Here is a 22248-nt window from a genome sequence, read left to right as displayed (position 1 = left end):
CCGGTCACACCAGGTTCTTCTTCCTTTGTCCCTGCAAAGAACCAGATGGTACCAGTGAAAGTGCGACCAGTTAGACATCTCTTGTGCAGCACCCATTAAGATGAGTGATGGACAGAAAACTTCTAATTGGGACGTTTAGATAGGGATTGTTGTAATAAAATTGTCAAAAATGCATATAGTATGCAGAGCTCCTGAGCCACATTCTGCTCTATACAAATATCCTCAAGGCTGGAGAACCTGGAGAACAGGCGTGCGCTTATCCCATAGCATCAATTTTTAGCAATTATTATAACAACAGTGACCTGTCTTCAATCCATGCAGGTGTCCTCTTCTCCAATGGAGAGAACTGGAGAGTGATGAGAAGATTCACGCTGTCCACATTACGAGACTATGGCATGGGGAGAAAGGACATAGAAATCAAGATCACTGAAGAGTGTGACTGCTTACTACAGATAATCAGATCTTATGGAGGTAATTCAGTTCAAAAAATGTCTTAACGTATCTGCATAGAAACTGTATAGACTCTTTTTTTATCAGGAGTGTTTTCAAAGTTTCTTAATTTTTATTTTGGTTAGATTGGAGTAATAAAAACCTTAATTGGAGCATTCCCAATTACTGGTAATGACATACAAAGTGGCAAAGAAATGAGTTTAATTTTGTGTTGTTTTTGATCTAACAAACTTCATTTTAATTCCTTGAACTAAAAACTTCCCCACATTGTATTTTCAGGGAAAAAATTCAATAACCAAACCATCATAAATGCTGCAATGGCCAACATAATCGTGTGCATCCTGCTGGGTCATAGATATGAATATGATGACCCGACACTCCTAAAACTCATGAATATAGTGAATGAAATTTTCAGGATCATGGAAAGTAAGATGGTTCGGGTAGGTATACTTTTATAACTGTACCACAAGAAATGGGTTATTGGCAGTGGTGTAACTAGAGTCGTATGGGCCCTGGTGCAAAATTTGGACATGGTACCCCACCAGTATGTTGGTTAGATGTACAAGCAGGAGTTGAGCGACTTTTGCTTTTTTCGGATCGAGTCTTTGTCAAAAGTCGGGTTGGGTGAATTCGCCCGATTATTGTGAAAAGTCAGGGGCCGACTGAAACACGAAACCCAATGCAAGTCAAAGGGGAATCAAAGTTGGCAGTGGGTGGAGGACAGGAAAACACCTACAGTGCCCATTTTAATGCCAAAAACATCAATTCTTATTACTTAAGCTTGTCAATCTTAATTTACTTTATAATAATAGTTAGGCATTGAAAACTGGGGGTCATTTGGCTAAATTTGTGGGGGGTAGGGCTGGCTAAAGATTTTCTTGGGCCCAGGAAACGCGGAATACATCACGGCGGTGGAGCAGGGAGAGGTAAGTATTCCAACTTTGCAAGTGCTGTGATCCTGAGGAAGCAGGGGGCCCACTCATTGGCGTTGGCACTGGCACAGGGCCCCTCATAGAACGGCGGTGTGTTTGATGGTGGGTGGCACCTCCCACTGCCAGAGACACTTTTGCGTACTATGAGGGGCCCTGTGGCAGTGACGTTGCCAACGAGTATGCCCCCCCACCTGATGAAGGTACCTGCACTTTCATCTGCACCTTCCTCTTTGTCCCCGTGTAAGGTTGTATAGTATGCGGGAAGGGGAACCTGACATTCAGCAGGGTCAGATTATGGCTGTGTAGAGTGCAAGGGGAATGTCGTGGTCTGGGTCAATATACCAGCAGACTCATCTAGCAGACGCTGGGCAATGGGCAGGATGAGGAGGAAACACAGATATAGGCCCAAATAATAAAGTGGGCTAAATGCAGTTCAAAATTGGTAACAGGACTAAACAGGCGGCATGGCTTTGTTCAGTGGAGGACAACTGAAATGAGTGACAGACACAGTTAGTGGGCCCAAATATTATAGTAGGCTAACTGCAGTACAAAATTGGTAACAGGACTAAACAGGCGGCATTGCTTTGTTCAGTGGAGGACAACTGTATTGAGTGGCAGACACAGTTAGTAGGCCTAAATAGTAAAGTGGGCTAAATGTCTGCCAAAAAATTGTTCATAAATAAACTGGTGGCATAGCTAGGTACAGGAGTGGGCTCCTCTGCTGAGTAGCAGACAGTAGTAGTAGGCACAAAGTATTAACTGGTGTAAATGGAGGCCAGAGCCCCTGTATATTTTAACTATCATCTATCATTTCAACAAATTTGTATTGGCAGTGCCATTGAAGGATTTAACAGCACAGACTACACAGTGGTGGAGCAGGGAGAGGTATGTATTCCAAGTGGTAGAGCACTGTTTGAGCTGGGGGGAACACTCTCTCGTGGGCGGCGGTACTGGCACAGGTCCCCTCATATTAAGACGGTGTGTCTGACATTGGTTGTGCACTACCACCCTCAGAGACACTTCGTTGTACTATGAGGGACCCTGTGCCAGTACAGTCTCCCCAGAGTGGGCATACCCACCTGTCCAGGCAAACGGCACTCGCATGGGTGCTTGCGCCAGGTGGTGACCACGGCCCTGTGGGGGGAGTCGGCCCATTTAGAAAGGTATAAAAATGGCCTATGGTGGACATTCAGCAGCTGCAAATGGAGGAATTGGAGAAGATAGTAAGAGGAGGCCAAAAGCAAGACATTGTTCAGGCAAGCTACGTGTCAGCAGGGGAAGGTGGGGCCAAATAATTTGAAATCCATGATTGGTTCATTTTAATGAAGGTTAGATCATCAACATTCTGGGTAGCCAGACGTGTCTTTTTTCGTTCAGTATTAAACCAGCAGCACTGAAGACTCTTTCTGATAGCACACTAGCAACAGGGCAAGCGAGCTCCTGTAATGCATATTCTGCCAATTCAGGCCAGGTGTCTATTTTAGATGCCCAGTATTCAAAGAAGAATGATCTGTGAGGGAGAACATCGATAAGGGAGGAAAAGTAGTTTGTAACCATACTGGACAAATGCTGTCTCCTGTCACTTTGAATCGATGCAGCAGTACCTGTCGTATCAGCGGTCATTGCAAAATCACTCCACAACCTGGTCATCAAACTCCTCTGTCCAACGCCACTTCGGATTTCTGCACCTCTAACACCTATGCCATGTTGCCCCCTACGGCTCGTGTGAGAACCATCACCGCCGCTGTGTGCTGGGAATGCCTGAACCAAATGGTCTACAAGAGTTGCTTGTTTGGTAGCCAATATTTTCTCAAGGTTCTCATGTGGCATGATATTTTGTAATTGTCCTTTATATCATGGATCCAGGTGGCAGGCCAACCAGTAATCGTCATTGGTCATGATTTTGATAATGTGGGGGTCCCTTTTTAGGATATGCAAGACATACTCAGCCATGTGGGCCAATGTTCCAGGTGTCAATTAACAGCTTGTGCTGGGTTGAGGAGCACTTTCTTGGAAATCAACATCACTTGTGTCCCGCAAAAAACCCTGCAACGCCACCAGTTTCTATTGCACGCTGAGAAGCATCCTCCTCCCATAAATATTCATTCCCATCATCCTCCTCCTCCTCCTCTTCGTCCGCCACCTCGCCCAGGAGAGTTCCCTGAACAGACAATGGCTGACTGTCATCAAGGCTTCCCTCCTCCTCGGCTGCACATGCCTGCTCCTTAATGTGCGTCAAACTTTGCATCAGCAGACGCATTAGTGAGATGCTCATGCTTATGATGGCGTCATCTGCACTTACCAGCCGTGTGCATTCCTCAAAACACTGAAGGACTTGACAGAGGTCTTGTAGCTTCGACCACTGCACACCAGACAACTCCATATCTGCCATCCAAGTGCCTGCCCGTTTATGTGTATCCTTCCACAAATTAATTACAGCACGCCTCTGTTCGCACAGCCTCTGAACAATGTGCAGTGTGGAGTTCCACCTTGTTGCAACGTCGATGATTTGGCGATGCCTGGGAAGATTCAGCTGATGGTTCAGCATACGGCTGGAGTGTACGGGCGACCTGCGGATGTGCGAGCAAAGTCTTCGCATCTTCAGGAGCAGGGCTGGTAACTCCGGATACTTTTTGAGGAAGCACTGCACCACCAGGTTCAAGGTGTGAGCCAGGCAAGGTATGTGTTTCAGTTCTGAAAGGGCTATCGCAGCCATTAAATTCCTTCCGTTATCACTGACTACCTTGCCTGCCTCGAGATGTACACTGCCCAGCCATGACTGAGTTTGTTGCTGCAAGTACTACTGCGGTGTGCCTGTTGTCGCCCAAACACTTCATTTGTAACACAGCCTGCTGACGCTTACCACTAGCTGTTCGATAATGGGACACCATGTGCAACTCTGACAGATGCTGATGGAGTGTTCTTGCAACTGCGCTCTGTGGATGAGCTTTCGCTTCTGGAGAAGGAGGAGGAGGGGTGGAGGAGGGGGGGCGAAGGCCTACAGCCAACTGTTTCCTAGACCGTGGGCTAGGCAAAATTGTCCCACTATGGCTGTCCCGTGTGGACCCTGTATCCACCACATTAACCCAGTGCACCGTGATGGACACGTAATGTCCCTGGCCATGCCTACTGGTCCATGCATCTGATGTGACCTTTCCCCCTGGTCCATGCATCTGATGTCACCTTTCTACTGACTGATTGCCTTAGTGCATGGACAATGCGGTCTTTGACAAGCTGGTGGAGGGCTGGGATGGCTTTTCTCGCAAAGAAGTGCCGACTGGGTAGGTCATAGCGTGGTACTACGTAGGCCATCAGGTCTTTGAAAGCTTCGCTTTCAACTAACCAGTAGGGCATCATCTCTAATGAGATTAGTATAGCAATGTGGGCATTGAAACCCTGTGTACGCGGATGAGAGGATGAGTACTTTTTTTTTCCTAACGAGAGTCTCTTGTAGGGTGAGCTGGACTGGAGAGCTGCATATGGTGGGACAAGCGGTGGTGATGGTGGTGGACATTGTGGATTAAGAGAGGGTTGGTGATGGTATTCTTGATGTTGGCCTACATACAGTGTTTCCTACCAAGAACCTTGTGATTCCCTGACTGCTTTGGCCTTGCGACGATACTTCCACATTTGCTCCAGGTGGTGTCCCAACCGGTGGGCTTTTAGTGAGGGAAGCAATGTAGCGTTGCTGACTACCTTCACTCTGAGCAGGTGCACCAATGGTATGGGACGTTTGGTAGTTAGTCCAGGCTTGCAAGTGCATGCTGATTAAATGTCTAAGCATGCACGTTCTATTTACATTTTGAAGATTCTTCCCTCTGATAAAGGCCTTTGAGCATTTCTTACAGATAACTTTGCACTGATCATTCGGATCTTGGTTAAAAAATTGCAACACCACACTCTTCTTACTATGGATTAGCTTTTCAGGCATTGGACGCTGTGCTACTTTCACCGCATGGCCACGCTGTCCTAAAACTGTTTTTGACAAACATTTTTGACCTGATACGGGCCTGCCAGATGACAGCTGTTGCGATGTATTTGCGATTGCATTTCCAAGACCATACACAGCTTAGCCAAAAAGTTTTCTTTAAAATGTTAAAAAGTTTTAAAGTTGATTCTAATAAGAGATCAAATTTGCTTAAACTGGAGAATTCAAACAATTTGACTCAATTCGCATATATTTTCCCAAAAATTCTTCCTCACATTTGTCACAAAGCATAAGATTAATAGAGCAAGATAAGGCTCATATGACCGCGGATGTGGCCCTTCAAATTTCCTTGTGATGCTTGAAGCTGACAAATAACAAGGTATATCATAGCCAATAAGGTCTGTATAAAAGCTGCGTCAGACAATACAGTGAGTTGTGAATGACATCTTTGCTTGACTATGGATAAAAGGAATTCCGCCAAAAAGCACAGATTAACCCCTTACCAACCTCTGCTGTACTATTACTGCGGAGGTCGGATCCCTTGCTTTGATGTGGGCTCCGGCGCTAAGCCCACCTCAAAGCCGGGACATGTCAGCTGTTTTGAACAGCTGACATGTGCCCACAATAGCAGCGGGTGAAATCGCGATTCACCCGCTGCTATCTACTAGTTAAACACTGACTTAAATGCTGACAGCGGCATTTATCCGGAGCTTCCGACCATCGGGCCGGAAATGAGCGCATCGCCGATCCCCGTCACATGATCGGGGGTCAGCGATGCATCGGCATAGTAACCAGAGGTCTCCTTAAGACCTCTATGGTTACTGATGCCGGCTTGCTGTGAGTGCCACTCTGTGGTCAGCGCTCATAGCAAGCCTGTAATTAAGCTACATTGCAGCGATCTAATGATCGCTCCTATGTAGCAGAGCCGATCAGGCTATGCCAGCTTCCAGCCTACCATGGAGGCTATTGAAGCATGGCAAAAGTAAAAAAAAGTTTAAAAAAAAATATGAAAAAAAAATATATAAAAGATTAAATCGCCCCCCTTTCGCCCCATTCAAAATAAAACTATAAAAAAATCAAACATACACAAATTTGGTATCACTGCGTTCAGAATCGCCCAATCTATCAAGAAAAGAAAGCATTAACCTGATCGCTAAACAGTAGAGTTGAGCGACCTTGACCTTTTTAGAGTCGAGCCGGGTTTTGCGAAACCCGACTATGTCCAAAGTCGGGTCGAGTGAAATCGGCCGATTATGACGTAAAGTCGGGATCGACCGAAACACGAAACCCAATGCAAGTCAATGGGGCAGCATAGTCGGCAGTGAGTGGGGGCCAGGAAAACACCTAGAGTGGCCATTTTAATGTCAAAACCATCCATTCTTCTTAATGAAGCTTGTCAAGCGTAATTTACCTTATAATAATTGGAAGGCATTTGAAATTGGGGGTCATTTGGCTAAAGTTGTGGGGGGTAGGGCTGGTTCAAGTAATTAGTGGGCCCAGGAAATCTGGACCACGTCACGGCAGTGGAGCAGGGAGAGGTAAGTATTTCAACTTTGCAAGTGCTGTGAACCTGAGCAAGCAGGGGGGGCCCACTCGTTGGCATTGGCACTGGCACAGGACCCCTCAAAGTACAGCGGTGTGTTTGCACGGCGGGGGCGCCTCCCACCGGCAGCAACACTTTTGCGTACTATGAGAGGCCCTGTGCCAGTGACGTCGCCAACTAGTATTCCTCCCCCCACCTGATGAAGGAACCTGCACTTTCATCTGCACCTTCCTCTTTGTCCCCGTGTAAGGTGGTATGGTATGCGGGAAGAGCAACCTGACTTTCAGCAGGGTCACAATGTTGTTGTGTAGCGTGCACGGGGAATGTTGCGTTATGGGTCAATGTACCAGCAGACTCATCTATCACTGGCTGGGCAATGGGCACGATGAAGTGGAAACACAGATATAGGCCCAAAGAAGAAAGTGGGCTAAATGCAGTTCAAAATTGGTAACACAGGAATAACCAGGGGGCATTGCAGTGGAGGACAACTGGAATGAGAGGCTGACACAGAGAGTAGGGCCAAATCAGTAAGTAGTCGAAATGCAGTTCAAAATTGGCAACCGTAGTAAACAGGCGGCACAGCTTTGTTCAGTGGAGGAGAACAGCAAGGAGTGGCAGACACCGATAGTAGGCCCCAAACCAACTAGTACGCCAAATGCAGTTGTTCCATTTAACCACAATTTAATGAGAGCCTGAAGATAGAAGCTCAGGAAAGGCAACCTGGGGAACACCTTGGAGTGTAACACACCATCTCTCTCCACCCCATACCCATTTTGTATGGCCTAATGCAGTGTACTTTTCTACAACTACTAAACGAGAGTCGGAAGACCGAAGCAATGGCAAGGAAACCTGGGGAACACCTTAGAGTGTAACACACCCTCTCTCTACACCCCATACCCAATTTGAAGGCCTAATGCAGTGTAGTTTCCAAGAACTACTAAACGAGAGCCGGAAGATCGAAGCTCAGGAAAGGCAACCTGGGGAACACCTTGGAGTGTAACACACCCTCTCGCTACACCCCATACCCAATTTGAAGGCCTAATGCAGCGTAGTTTCCAACAACTACTAAACGAGAGCCGGAAGATCGAAGCTCAGGAAAGGCAACCTGGGGAACACCTTGGAGTGTAACAAACCCTCTCTCTACACCCCATACCCAATTTGTAGGCCTAATGCAGCGTAGTTTCCGACAACTACTAAACGAGAGCATGAAGATCGAAGCTCAGGAAAGGCAACCTGGGGAACACCTTGGAGTGTAACACACCCTCTCTCTACACCCCATACCCAATTTGTAGGCCTAATGCAGCGTAGTTTCCGACAACTACTAAACGAGAGCCGGAATATCGAAGCTCAGGAAAGGCAACCTGGGGAACACCTTGGAGTGTAACACACCCTCTCTCTACGCCCCATACCCAATTTGTAGGCCTAATGCAGCGTAGTTTCCGACAACTACTAAACGAGAGCCGGAATATCGAAGCTCAGGAAAGGCAACCTGGGGAACACCTTGGAGTGTAACACACCCTCTCTCTACACCCCATACCCAATTTGAAGGCCTAATGCAGTGTAGTTTCCAAGAACTACTAAACGAGAGCCGGAAGATCGAAGCTCAGGAAAGGCAACCTGGGGAACACCTTGGAGTGTAACACACCCTCTCGCTACACCCCATACCCAATTTGAAGGCCTAATGCAGCGTAGTTTCCAACAACTACTAAACGAGAGCCGGAAGATCGAAGCTCAGGAAAGGCAACCTGGGGAACACCTTGGAGTGGAACACACCATCTCTCTACACCCCATACCCAATTTGAAGGCCTAATGCAGAGTAGTTTCCAAGAACTACTAAACGAGAGCCGGAAGATCGAAGCTCAGGAAAGGCAACCTGGGGAACACCTTGGAGTGTAACACAACGTCTCTCTACACGACGGAAGGGCTGATTCTTAGGAAGGAAGGCTGTTGGAAATAAGCATTGCGCGTCCGAGGGTGATTATATTCTTATTAGGTATATACTCACCCTCGGACGCGCCCTGCTTCTTTATTTGGAATGAATGTTTATTTGCAATGTGGTGTTGACTTTCTCTATTATTTTGGTAATTAATGATTTTATTATTTTCATTATTTTGCATCTTCTCGGCAATAATATAAAGAAGACGCGACAGGACAACACTCGGTGGATGCCATATGTGTGTTTTCAATTTAAAAAAACTTTCAGTTAACTACTTGCAGGAGAAAGTAATTGTAGCTGGTGGCCATTTTTAGTACTGTACCAGATTAGAGTTGTGTGTTTGTTTTTAATGTTAAAATGTCTGCATTTGATATCTCACCAGTATTTTCTTTTTTATAAGCAAAATACTTATTTTTATATTTTCTGATGTTGGTTCCAGGGGTACACGGCCAGCAGTGCCCTGGTCAGTGTAGTAGTAGTTGAAAGAATGGACCGCAGACAGGCATCGAAGGCCTAAAATAATAACACATGGCTGTAGGCAATTTTAAATTGGTTCCAGGGGTACACGGACAGCAGTGGTGTGGTCAGTGGAGGCCTAGTGGAAGGAGTGACCGCAGACAGGCATCGAAGGCCTAAAATAATAACACATGGCTGTAGGCAATTTTAAATTGGTTCCAGGGGTACACGGGCAGCAGTGACCTGGTCAGTGTAGTAGTAGTTGAAAGAATGGACCGCAGACAGGCATCGAAGGCCTAAAATAAAAAAATTGGGCTGGCTGTAGGCAATTTTAAATTGGTTCCAGGGGTACACGGACAGCAGTGGTGTGGTCAGTGGAGGCCTAGTGGAAGGAGTGACCGCAGACAGGCATCGAAGGCCTAAAATAATAACACATGGCTGTAGGCAATTTTAAATTGGTTCCAGGGGTACACGGGCAGCAGTGACCTGGTCAGTGTAGTAGTAGTTGAAAAAATGGACCGCAGACAGGCATCGAATGCCTAAAATAATAACACATGGCTGTAGGCAATTTTAAATTGGTTACAGGGGTACACGGACAGCAGTGACCTGGTCAGTGTAGTAGTAGTTGAAAGAATGGACCGCAGACAGGCATCGAAGGCCTAAAATAAAAAAATTGGGCTGGCTGTAGGCAATTTTAAATTGGTTCCAGGGGTACACGGACAGCAGTGGTGTGGTCAGTGGAGGCCTAGTGGAAGGAGTGACCGCAGACAGGCATCGAAGGCCTAAAATAATAACACATGGCTGTAGGCAATTTTAAATTGGTTCCAGGGGTACACGGGCAGCAGTGACCTGGTCAGTGTAGTAGTAGTTGAAAGAATGGACCGCAGACAGGCATCGAAGGCCTAAAATAAAAAAATTGGGCTGGCTGTAGGCAATTTTAAATTGGTTCCAGGGGTACACGGGCAGCAGTGGTGTGGTCAGTGGAGGCCTAGTGGAAGGAGTGACCGCAGACAGGCATCGAAGGCCTAAAATAATAACACATGGCTGTAGGCAATTTTAAATTGGTTCCAGGGGTACACGGGCAGCAGTGACCTGGTCAGTGTAGTAGTAGTTGAAAAAATGGACCGCAGACAGGCATCGAATGCCTAAAATAATAACACATGGCTGTAGGCAATTTTAAATTGGTTACAGGGGTACACGGACAGCAGTGACCTGGTCAGTGTAGTAGTAGTTGAAAGAATGGACCGCAGACAGGCATCGAAGGCCTAAAATAAAAAAATTGGGCTGGCTGTAGGCAATTTTAAATTGGTTCCAGGGGTACACGGACAGCAGTGGTGTGGTCAGTGGAGGCCTAGTGGAAGGAGTGACCGCAGACAGGCATCGAAGGCCTAAAATAATAACACATGGCTGTAGGCAATTTTAAATTGGTTCCAGGGGTACACGGACAGCAGTGACCTGGTCAGTGTAGTAGTAGTTGAAAGAATGGACCGCAGACAGGCATCGAAGGCCTAAAATAAAAAAATTGGGCTGGCTGTAGGCAATTTTAAATTGGTTCCAGGGGTACACGGGCAGCAGTGACCTGGTCAGTGTAGTAGTAGTTGAAAGAATGGACCGCAGACAGGCTTAGAAGGCCTAACATAACAAACTTGGGCTGGCTGTAGGCACTTTTAAATTGGTTCCAGGGGTACACGGGCAGCAGTGGTCTGGTCAGTGGAAGTCTAGTGGAAGGAGTGACCGCAGACAGGCTTCCAAGGCCTAACATAACAAACTTGGGCTGGCTGTAGGCACTTTTAAATTGGTTCCAGGGGTACACGGGCAGCAGTGGTCTGGTCAGTGGAAGTCTAGTGGAAGGAGTGACCGCAGACAGGCTTCCAAGGCCTAACATAACAAACTTGGGCTGGCTGTAGGCACTTTTAAATTGGTTCCAGGGGTACACGGGCAGCAGTGGTCTGGTCAGTGGAAGTCTAGTGGAAGGAGTGACCGCAGACAGGCTTCCAAGGCCTAACATAACAAACTTGGGCTGGCTGTAGGCACTTTTAAATTGGTTCCAGGGGTACACGGGCAGCAGTGGTCTGGTCAGTGGAAGTCTAGTGGAAGGAGTGACCGCAGACAGGCTTCGAAGGCCTAACATAACAAAATTGGGCTGGCTGTAGGCACTTTAAATTGGTTCCAGGGGTACATGGGCAGCAGTGTATGGTCAGTGGAAGTCTAGTGGAAGGAGTGACGGCAGACAGTCTTCGAAGGCCTAACATAACAAAATTGGGCTGACTGTAGGCACTTTTAAATTGGTTCCAGGGTAACACGGCCAGCAGTGGCCTGGTCAGTGTAGTAGTTGTAGAAAGAAGGGACCGCAGACAGGCTTCGATGGCCTAACATAACAAAAATGTCAAAACAATGGTATTGTCAGTGCCAGGCATTGAAGGATGTCAGCGGCTAGACTACACATTGGTGAAGCTGTGAGAGATAATTTTGCTAGTGGTAGAGCACTGTTTGAGCTGGGGGGGGGAACTGTCTTGTGGCCGGCGGTACAGGCACAGGGCCCCTCATATTACAACGGTGTGTCTGACGTTGGGTGCGCACCACCACCGCCAGAGACACTTTATTGTACTATGAGGGACCCAGTGGCAGTGCCGTCGACCAAAAGCGGCCACACCCACCTCTTCAGACAAACAGCACTCTCAAGGGTCCAAGCGCAAAGTGGCGATAGCACGGCCCCGTGTGGGGAGTTTGGCCATTTCGTGAGGTGGAAACATGTCGTATGCTGGACAATCAGGTGAAGAAAATTACGAGATTGGAAAAGTCATTCAGAATAGTCCACAGGCAAGACCTTTTCATAGGAAAGCTAGGTGTCAGCCGGGCAGGGTGGGGCAAAAGATTTTGAAATCCAGTTGTGGTTCATTTTAATGAAGGTTAGATCATCTACATTTTGGGTAGCCAGACGAGTCCTTTTTTCTGTTAGTATTGAACCTGCAGCACTGAATACTCTTTCTGATAGGACACTAGCTGCCGGGCAAGCAAGCTCCTGCAATGCATATTCTGCCAATTCTGGCCAGGTGTCTAATTTGGATGCCCAGTAATCAAATGGGAATGACGGTTGAGGGAGAACGTCGATAAGGGATGAAAAATAGTTTGTAACCATACTGGACAAATGTTGTCTCCTGTCACTTTGAATTGATGCTGCAGTACCTGTCCTGTCTGCGGTCATAGAAAAATCACTCCACAACCTGGTCAGAAAACCCCTCTGTCCAACGCCACTTCTGATTTCTGCCCCTCTAACACCTCTGGTCTGCTGGCCCCTGGAGCTCGTGTGAGAACGATCACGGGCGCTGTGTGCAGGGAATGCCAGAAGCAAACGGTCAACAAGAGTTGATTGTTTTGTTGCTAATATTAGTTCCAAGTTCTCATGTGGCATAATATTTTGCAATTTGCCTTTATAGCGAGGATCAAGGAGGCAGGCCAACCAGTAATCGTCATCGTTCATCATTTTTGTAATGCGTGTGTCCCTTTTGAGGATACGCAAGGCATAATCCGCCATGTGGGCCAAAGTTCCCGTTGTCAAATCTGCGGTTGTGCTTGGTTGAGGGGCAGTTGCAGGCAAATCTACGTCACTTGTGTCCCTCAAAAAACCAGAACCCGGCCTTGCCACGCCACCAATTTCCCGTGCCCCCGGGAAAGCTTCCTCATTAAAAATATACTCATCCCCATCATCCTCCTCATCCTCCACCTCCTCTTCGCCCGGTACCTCGTCATGTACACTGCCCTGACCAGACAATCGCTGACTGTCATCAAGGCTTTCCTCTTCCTCTGGTGCAGACGCCTGATCCTTTATGTGCGTCAAACTTTGCATCAGCAGACGCATTAGGGGGATGCTCATGCTTATTATGGCGTTGTCTGCACTAACCAGCCGTGTGCATTCCTCAAAACACTGAAGGACTTGACACATGTCTTGAATCTTCGACCACTGCACACCTGACAACTCCATGTCTGCCATCCTACTGCCTGCCCGTGTATGTGTATCCTCCCACAAAAACATAACAGCCCGCCTCTGTTCGCACAGTCTCTGAAGCATGTGCAGTGTTGAGTTCCACCTTGTTGCAACGTCTATGATTAGGCGATGCTGGGGAAGGTTCAAAGAACGCTGATAGGTCTGCATACGGCTGGAGTGTACAGGCGAACGGCGGATATGTGCGCAAAGTCCACGCACTTTGAGGAGCAGGTCGGATAACCCCGGATAACTTTTCAGGAAGCACTGCACCACCAGGTTTAAGGTGTGAGCCAGGCAAGGAATGTGTTTCAGTTGGGAAAGGGAGATGGCAGCCATGAAATTCCTTCCGTTATCACTCACTACCTTGCCTGCCTCAAGATCTACAGTGCCCAGCCACGACTGCGTTTCTTGCTGCAAGAACTCGGACAGAACTTCCGCGGTGTGTCTATTGTCGCCCAAACACTTCATAGCCAATACAGCCTGCTGACGTATGCCAGTAGCTGCCCCATAATGGGAGACCTGGTGTGCAACAGTGGCAGGTGCGGATGGAGTGTTTGTGCGACTGCGGTCTGTGGACGAGCTCTTGCTTCTGCAGGAGGACGAGGAGGAGGAGGAGGAGGGGGTGCGAACGGCTACAGACAACTGTTTACTAGACCGTGGGCTAGGCAGAACTGTCCCAAACTTGCTGTCCCCTGTGGACCCTGAATCCACCACATTTACCCAGTGTGCCGTGATGGACACGTAACGTCCCTGGCCATGCCTACTGGTCCATGCATCTGTTGTCAGGTGCACCTTTGTGCTCACAGATTGCCTGAGTGCATGGACGATGCGCTCTTTAACATGCTGGTGGAGGGCTGGGATGGCTTTTCTGGAAAAAAAGTGTCGACTGGGTAGCTCGTAGCGTGGTACAGCGTAGTCCATCAGGTCTTTGAAAGCTTCGCTTTCAACTAACCGGTAGGGCATCATCTCTAACGAGATTAGTCTAGCTATGTGGGCGTTCAAACCCTGTGTACGCGGATGCGAGGCTAAGTATTTCCTTTTTCTAACCATAGTCTCATGTAGGGTGAGCTGGACTGGAGAGCTGGAGATCGTGGAACTAGCGGGGGTGCCGGTGGACATGGCAGACTGAGAGACGGTGGGAGATGGTATTGTTGCCGCCGGTGCCCTAGATGCAGTGTTTCCTACTACGAAACTGGTGATTCCCTGACCCTGACTGCTTTGGCCTGGCAAAGATACCTGCACAGATACAGCAGGTGGTGCGCTAAATGGTGGTCCTACACTGCCGGAAGGGATGTTGCGTTGATGACTAGCTTCATTGGCCGAGGGTGCAACAACCTTAAGGGACGTTTGGTAGTTAGTCCAAGCTTTCAAATGCATGGTGGTTAAATGTCTATGCATGCAACTAGTATTGAGACTTTTCAGATTCTGACCTCTGCTTAAGGAAGTAGAACATTTTTGACAGATGACTTTGCGCTGATCAATTGGATGTTGTTTAAAAAAATGCCAGACTGCACTCTTTCTAGCATCGGATACCTTTTCAGGCATTGCAGACTGAGCTTTAACCGGATGGCCACGCTGTCCTCCACCAGGTTTTGGCTTTGCCACGCGTTTTGGGCAAGATACGGGCCCGGCAGATGGAACCTGTGGCGATGTTGATGCCTGCTGCGGCCCCTCCTCCTCCTCTGCTTCAGAACTGCTGCCGCCTGCACCCTGTTCCCCCAATGGCTGCCAATCGGGGTCAAGAACTGGGTCATCTAATAACTCTTCTTGTACCTCCTGCGCAACTTCGTCTGTGTCACCGTGTCGTTCGGTGGTATAGCGTTCGTGATGGGGCAACATAGTCTCATCAGGGTCTGATTCTTGATCAGCACCCTGCGAGGGCAATGTTGTGGTCTGAGTCAAAGGACCAGCATAGTAGTCTGGCTGTGGCTGTGCGTCAGTGCACTCCATGTCAGATTCAATTTGTAATGGGCATGGACTGTTAACTGCTTCACTTTCTAAGCCAGGGACGGTATGTGTAAAGAGCTCCATGGAGTAACCCGTTGTGTCGCCTGCTGCATTCTTCTCTGTTGTTGTTTTTGCTGAAGAGGACAAGGAAGTGACTTGTCCCTGACCGTGAACATCCACTAACGACGCGCTGCTTTTACTTTTACCAGTTTCACGAGATGAGGCAAAAGAGCTAGAGGCTGAGTCAGCAAGATAAGCCAAAACTTGCTCTTGCTGCTCCGGCTTTAAAAGCGGTTTTCCTAATCCCAGAAAAGGGAGCGTTCGAGGCCTTGTGTAGCCGGACGACGAACCTGGCTCCACAGCTCCAGACTTAGGTGCAATATTTTTTCCCCCACGACCACCTGATGCTCCACCACTACCACTACCCTCATTACCAGCTGACAATGAACGCCCCCGGCCACGACCTCTTCCACTAGACTTCCTCATTGTTTTAAAAACGTAACCAAACTAACGTTATTTGTTGCAGTCACACAACTTACACGGTGAGCTATAACTTCAGTATGATTTAGCTACCCCTTTACAGGTTGGTGAGACCACAGCGAAAATCAGGCCCAATGTTACACACTCTTTTTTTGGTGGCTGCAAATTAGAGAGATGCCCCACACGCAGGACTGTCACTGAAGCACAAATGTTAATATTAATGTCACACTATTATTTTTTTTTTATTTTTATTTTTTTCAGGAACACTTTAGAAACCCCCCAAAAAAAAAAAAATAGATTTTTGCAGGGAGAATTTAGAAAACAAATGTAACAAACTATATGCTTTCTATGGGCCACTGAGTGAGAGATGACGCACACAGGAATCAGGAGTGGCACACAAGCCCAGAGGCCAATATTTTTCTACCAATGATTGATGGAGTTATTTTCTCTGGTAGATTTTGGAACCCAAATCAAGGAAAAAAAATGTAGGCTTTCTATGGACCACAATTGGAGAGAGAGAGAGAGAGAGATGGCACACCCAGGAGTCAAGACTGGCACACAAGCAGAAAGGCCAATATTAATCTCCCACTGTTTTTTTTTTTTTTTTTTTTTTTTTTTTTTTCAGGGAGACTTTAGAAAAAAAAATAATAAAAAAAATATGATTTTATCAGGAAGAATTTAGAAACCAAATAAAATAAAATGATTTTTTCAGGGAGAATTTATAAAACAAATAAAACCAAAAATAGGCGTTCTATGGCCCACTGACTGAGAGATGACGCACACAGGAGTCAGGAGTGGCACACAAACCCAGAGGCCAATATTTTTCTACCAATGATTGATGTAGTTATTTTCTCTGGTAGATTTTAGAACCCAAATCAAGGAAAAAAAATATAGGCTTTCTATGGACCACAATTGGAGAGAGAGAGAGAGAGAGAGAGAGAGAGAGAGAGAGAGATGGCACACCCAGGAGTCAAGACTGGCACACAAGCAGAAAGGCCAATATTAATCTCCCACTGTTTTTTTGGTTGTTTTTTTTTTTTTTTTTTCAGGGAGACTTTAGAAATAAAAATAATAAAAAAAATATGATTTTATCAGGAAGAATTTAGAAACCAAATAAAATAAAATGATTTTTTCAGGGAGAATTTAGAAAACAAATAAAACCAAAAATATGCGTTCTATGGCCCACTGACTGAGAGAGAGAGAGAGATGGAACGCTTAGTACTGGCACACAAGCCCAAAGGGCAATATTAATCTCCCTTTTTTTTTCCAGGGAGAATTTCTGAAACCCAAAAAAAAAATAAAATAGGCTTTCTATGGCCCACTATTTGTGAGAGAGATGGGACGCTCAGGACTGGCACAGATGGCACGCTCAGGACTGGCACAGAAGCCCAGAGGCCAATATTAATCTCCCTTTTTTTCTGGGAGAATTTATAAAACCAAAAAAATATTTAAATAGGCTTTCTATGGCCCACTATTTGTGAGAGAGATGGCACGCTCAGGACTGGCACAGATGGCACGCTCACAACTGGCACACAAGCCCAGAGGCCAATATTAATCTCCCTTTTTTCAGGGAGAATTTCTAAAACCCAAAAAAAAAATAAAATAGGCTTTCTATGGCCCACTATTTGTGAGAGAGATGGGACGCTCAGGACTGGCACAGATGGCACGCTCAGGACTGGCACAGAAGCCCAGAGGCCAATATTAATCTCCCTTTTTTTCTGGGAGAATTTATAAAACCAAAAAAATATTTAAATAGGCTTTCTATGGCCCACTATTTGTGAGAGAGATGGCACGCTCAGGACTGGCACAGATGGCACGCTCACAACTGGCACACAAGCCCAGAGGCCAATATTAATCTCCCTTTTTTCAGGGAAAATTGATAAAACAAAAAAAAAAATTAAATAGGCTTTCTATGGCCCACTATTTGTGAGAGAGATGGCACGCTCAGGGCTGGCTGGCACAGATGGCACGCTCAGGACTGGCACACAAGCCCAGAGGCCAATATTAATCTCCCTTTTTTTCTGGGAGAATTTATAAAACCCAAAAAATATTTAAATAGGCTTTCTATGGCCCACTATTTGTGAGAGAGATGGCACGCTCAGGACTGGCACAGATGGCACGCTCACAACTGGCACACAAGCCCAGAGGCCAATATTAATCTCCCTTTTTTCAGGGAAAATTGATAAAACAAAAAAAAAAATTAAATAGGCTTTCTATGGCCCACTATTTGTGAGAGAGATGGCACGCTCAGGGCTGGCTGGCACAGATGGCACGCTCAGGACTGGCACACAAGCCCAGAGGCCAATATTAATCTCCCTTTTTTTCTGGGAGAATTTATAAAACCAAAAAAATATTTAAATAGGCTTTCTATGGCCCACTATTTGTGAGAGAGATGGCACGCTCAGGACTGGCACAGATGGCACGCTCACAACTGGCACACAAGCCCAGAGGCCAATATTAATCTCCCTTTTTTCAGGGAAAATTTATAAAACAAAAAAAAAAATTAAATAGGCTTTCTATGGCCCACTATTTGTGAGAGAGATGGCACGCTCAGGGCTGGCACAGATGGCACGCTCAGGACTGGCACACAAGCCCAGAGGCCAATATTAATCTCCCTTTTTTTCAGGGAGAATTTATAAAACCAAAAAAAAAAATAAATAGGCTTTCTATGGCCCACTATTTGTGAGAGAGATGGCACACTCAGGACTGGCACACAAGCCCAAAGGCCAATATTAATCTCCCACTGTATTTTTATCAGGGAGAATTTATACACCCCACAAAAAAAAATACAGAAAAATGAAAAGGCTTTCTATGGCCCACTATGTGAGAGAGATGGCACACACAGGGATGGCACTCTAGCAGAAATGCCAAATTGCCAATCTTAATCTCCCACCAAAAAAAAAAAAAAAAAAAAAACAGGGAATGTCCTACAATTACTATCTCCCTGCCTGCAGTAATCTCAGCCAGGTATGGCAGGCAGCTACTATCTCCCTGCCTGCAGTAATCTCAGCCAGGTATGGCAGGCAGCAATAAGGAGTGGACTGATGCACAAATGAAATAAAAAGTGTGGACAAACAAAAAAGATAGCTGTGCAGAAAGGAAGGAACAAGAGGATTTGTGCTTTGAAAAAAGCAGTTGGTTTGCACAGCGGCGTACACACAGCAATGCAGCTATCAGGGAGCCTTCTAGGGCAGCCCAATGAGCTACAGCGCTGAGGGGAAAAAAAAAAAAAAAAAAACTTCCACTGTCCCTGCACACCGAGGGTGGTGTTGGACAGTGCAAATCGCTGCAGCACAAGCGGTTTTGTGGTTAATGGACCCTGCCTAACGCTATCCCTGCTTCTGACAAAGCGGCAGCAACCTCTCCCTAAGCTCAGATCAGCAGCAGTAAGATGGCGGTCGGCGGGAACGCCTCTTTATAGCCCCTGTGACGTCGCAGACAGCAAGCCAATCACTGCAATGCCCTTCTCTAAGATGGTGGGGACCAGGACCTATGTCATCACGCTGCCCACACTCTGCGTTTACCTTCATTGGCTGAGAAATGGCGCTTTTCGCGTCATTGAAACGCGACTTTGGCGCGAAAGTCGCGTACCGCATGGCCGACCCCGCACAGGGGTCGGATCGGGTTTCATGAAACCCCGACTTAGCCAAAAGTCGGCGACTTTTGAAAATGTTCGACCCGTTTCGCTCAACCCTACTAAACAGCATAGCGAGAAAAAAATTCAAAACGCCGGAATTACGTTTTTTTGGTCGCCGCGATATTGCATTAAAACGTAATAACGGGCGATCAAGAGAACGTATCTGCACCAAAACAGTATCATTAAAAATGTCAGCTCGGCTCGCAAAAATTAAGCCCAACCCAAGATCACGAAAAATGGAGATGCTACGGGTCTCGGAAAATTGCAAAATTTTTATTTTTTTTATTTTTTTTTTTTTTAGCAAAGTTTAGATTTTTTTTACCAACTAGATAAAATGTAACCTCGACATGACATGTTTGGTGTCTATGAATTTATAATTGGAAAATTTAACCGTGAGCACTACTAGAGAAGGGGTGCCAATGACAGGTTCCCAAACCATATAGATTAATAGTAAGAGATAGGGTTGAGCGAAACGGGTCGGCCACTTTCAGAAGTCGCCGACTTTTGGCAAAGTCGGGTTTCCTAATAGGAATATACTCACCCTCGGACGCGCCCTGCTTCTTTCCGGCAGCCTTCCTTCCTAAGAATCAGCGCTTGCAGGACCTTGCGTGACGTCGCGGCTTGTGATTGGTCGCGCAAGCGGTCACATGTTCGGCCGCGCGACCAATCACAAGCTGCGACGTCACCGCAAGGTCCTGGAAGCGCTGATTCGAAGGAAGGAAGGTTCCCGGTTAGTACCAGGGCGCGTCAGAGGGTAAGTATAGAGATATTTTTTATTTTAATTCTTTATTTTACACTTAAATATGGATCCCAGGGCCGCTCCTTCAGACCCTGGGAACCATTGGAAACCGAATGCACTGCATTGGGTTTCGAGTTTCGGCCGACCCCGACCCGACTTTTTTATAGGATCGGCCGATTTCACTCGACCCGACTTTTGAAAAGGTCGGGTTTCGTGAAACCCGACCCGATCCTATAAAACTAAAGGTCGCTTAACCCTAGTAAGAGACCTAGCACTCAACTTTAGGTAAGATGCAGCAGGAAAAATGTATTGTAGTAAATACAGGAAAACATTTCGGTCAATTGTGACCTTCATCAGTTACAGGAGATTATCAAATAAATGCCGGTTATGGGAATTTTAATCGCTGCACGATCATATATCAAAATTAGTTCTGCGTGGTTGTTGTAGGCAAACCTGCTATGAGCAAATAGGAAGATTTCTGGAGCTGCAGTGGTCTCCAACGCGACATCCACGGCTCATTTTTTGCTGCTTCTGTCTTCTTTCCAGGTTCCTCGACAATCTATGAGAGCCAGTACACAAAAATTAGTCCAACCTACTGTAAATTTATGAAATATATAATAAGTTTTCTATTATTCAAATGATTTAATGGGTTAAAATACAGTACATTGAGGGGCGGGGCCTGGCTATAGCTCCAAGTGGATATGTTCATTGATGCTCCTGCTGCTCCCGGTGATTCAAGGGCCATGGTCAAGGCTATATGCTGCAATAAAGAGCTCTAGGACATCAGGCATCAAGTAGTAACAAAGGAGAGGTGAGGAGTAGGGTTGAGCGACTTCTAGATTTTTAGGGTTGAGTCGGAGTTCGCGAAACCCGACTATCTCAAAAGTCGAGTCGAGTGGAATCGGCCGATTATCGCGAAAAGTCGGGGATTGACTGAAACACGAAACCCAATGCAAGTCAATGGGGGAGCATAGTCGGCAGTGAGTGGAGGCCAGGAAAACACCTACAGTGCCCATTTTAATGGCAAAAACATCCATTCTTGTTACTGAAGCTTGTCAATCTTAATTTACCTTATAATAATAGTAAGGCATTGAAAATTGGGGGTCATTTGGCTAAGGTTGTGGGGGGTAGGGCTGGTTCACGTATTTAGTGGGCCCAGGAAATCTGGAACATGTCACGGCAGTGGAGCAGGGAGAGGTAAGTATTTAAACTTTGCAAGTGCTGTGATCCTGAGCAAGCAGGGGGGGGGGGGGCACTCGTTGGAATTGGCACTGGCACAGGGCCCCTCAAAGTACGGCGTGTGTTTGCACGGCGGGGGCGCTTCCCACTGGCAGCGACACTTTTGCGTACTATGAGGGGCCCTGTGCCAGTGACGTTGCCAACGAGTTTCCCCCCCACCTGATGAAGGAACCTGCACTTTCATCTGCACCTTCCTCTTTGTCCCCGTGTAAGGTGGTACGGTATGCGGGAAGGGGAACCTGACTTTCAGCAGGGTCAAATTCTGGCTTTGTAGCATGCACAGGGAATGTAGCATTCTGGGTCAATGTACCAGCAGACTCATCTATCACTGGCTGGGCAATGGGCAGGATGAGGAGGAAACACAGATATAGGCCCAAAAAATAAAGTGGGCTAAATGCAGTTCAAAATTGGTAACAGGACTAACCAGGGGGCATTGCTTTGTTCAGTGGAGTACAACTGTAATGAGAGGCTGACACAGTGAGTAGGCCCAAATCAGTAAGTAGGCTAAATGCAGTTCAAAATTGGTAACAGAAGTAAACAGGCGGCACTGGTTTGTTCAGTGTAGGAGAACATCAAGGAGTGGCAGACACCGTTAGTAGGGCCAACAAAACAAGTAGGTCAAATGCAGTGTTATATTAAAAACAATTTAACGAGAGCCTGAAGATAGAAGCTATGGAAAGGCAACCTGGAGAACACCTTGGAGCAGAAGACACCGTTTGTAGAACCCAGACCCAACTTGTAGGCCTAATGCAGTGTTGTTTCAAAAACTACTTAAAGAGAGCTTCAAAGATAGAAGCTAGGGAGAGACAACCTGGAGAAGACCTTGGAGCGGCAGACACAGTCTCTACAACACAGACCCAACTTGTAGGCCTAATGCAGTGTTGCTTCAACAACTACTTAACGAGAGCCTGAAAATGGAATTTCAGGACAGGAAACATGGAGAACAGCACGGAGCGGCACACACCGTTAGTAGGCC

At 46.7% G+C, this 22248-nt stretch overlaps 1 protein-coding gene across 1 annotated transcript in view; it reads left to right on the top strand.

The window, feature by feature from the left end:
- Positions 1–22248, top strand: part of LOC138638740 (cytochrome P450 2B4-like) — a 421931-nt gene that overhangs the window by 222685 nt on the left and 176998 nt on the right. The window contains exons 7-8 of the mRNA XM_069728285.1: positions 322–471; positions 730–890. Coding sequence (XP_069584386.1) covers positions 322–471; positions 730–890 — 311 coding nt within the window. The remainder of the gene's footprint in view (positions 1–321; positions 472–729; positions 891–22248) is intronic.

The sequence above is a fragment of the Ranitomeya imitator genome, chromosome 5 (assembly GCF_032444005.1).
Source record: "Ranitomeya imitator isolate aRanImi1 chromosome 5, aRanImi1.pri, whole genome shotgun sequence".
Taxonomy (NCBI): domain Eukaryota; kingdom Metazoa; phylum Chordata; class Amphibia; order Anura; family Dendrobatidae; genus Ranitomeya; species Ranitomeya imitator.
The sequence above is the reverse complement of the archived record's forward strand: the minus strand, read 5'-3'. Positions and strand labels throughout refer to the sequence as shown.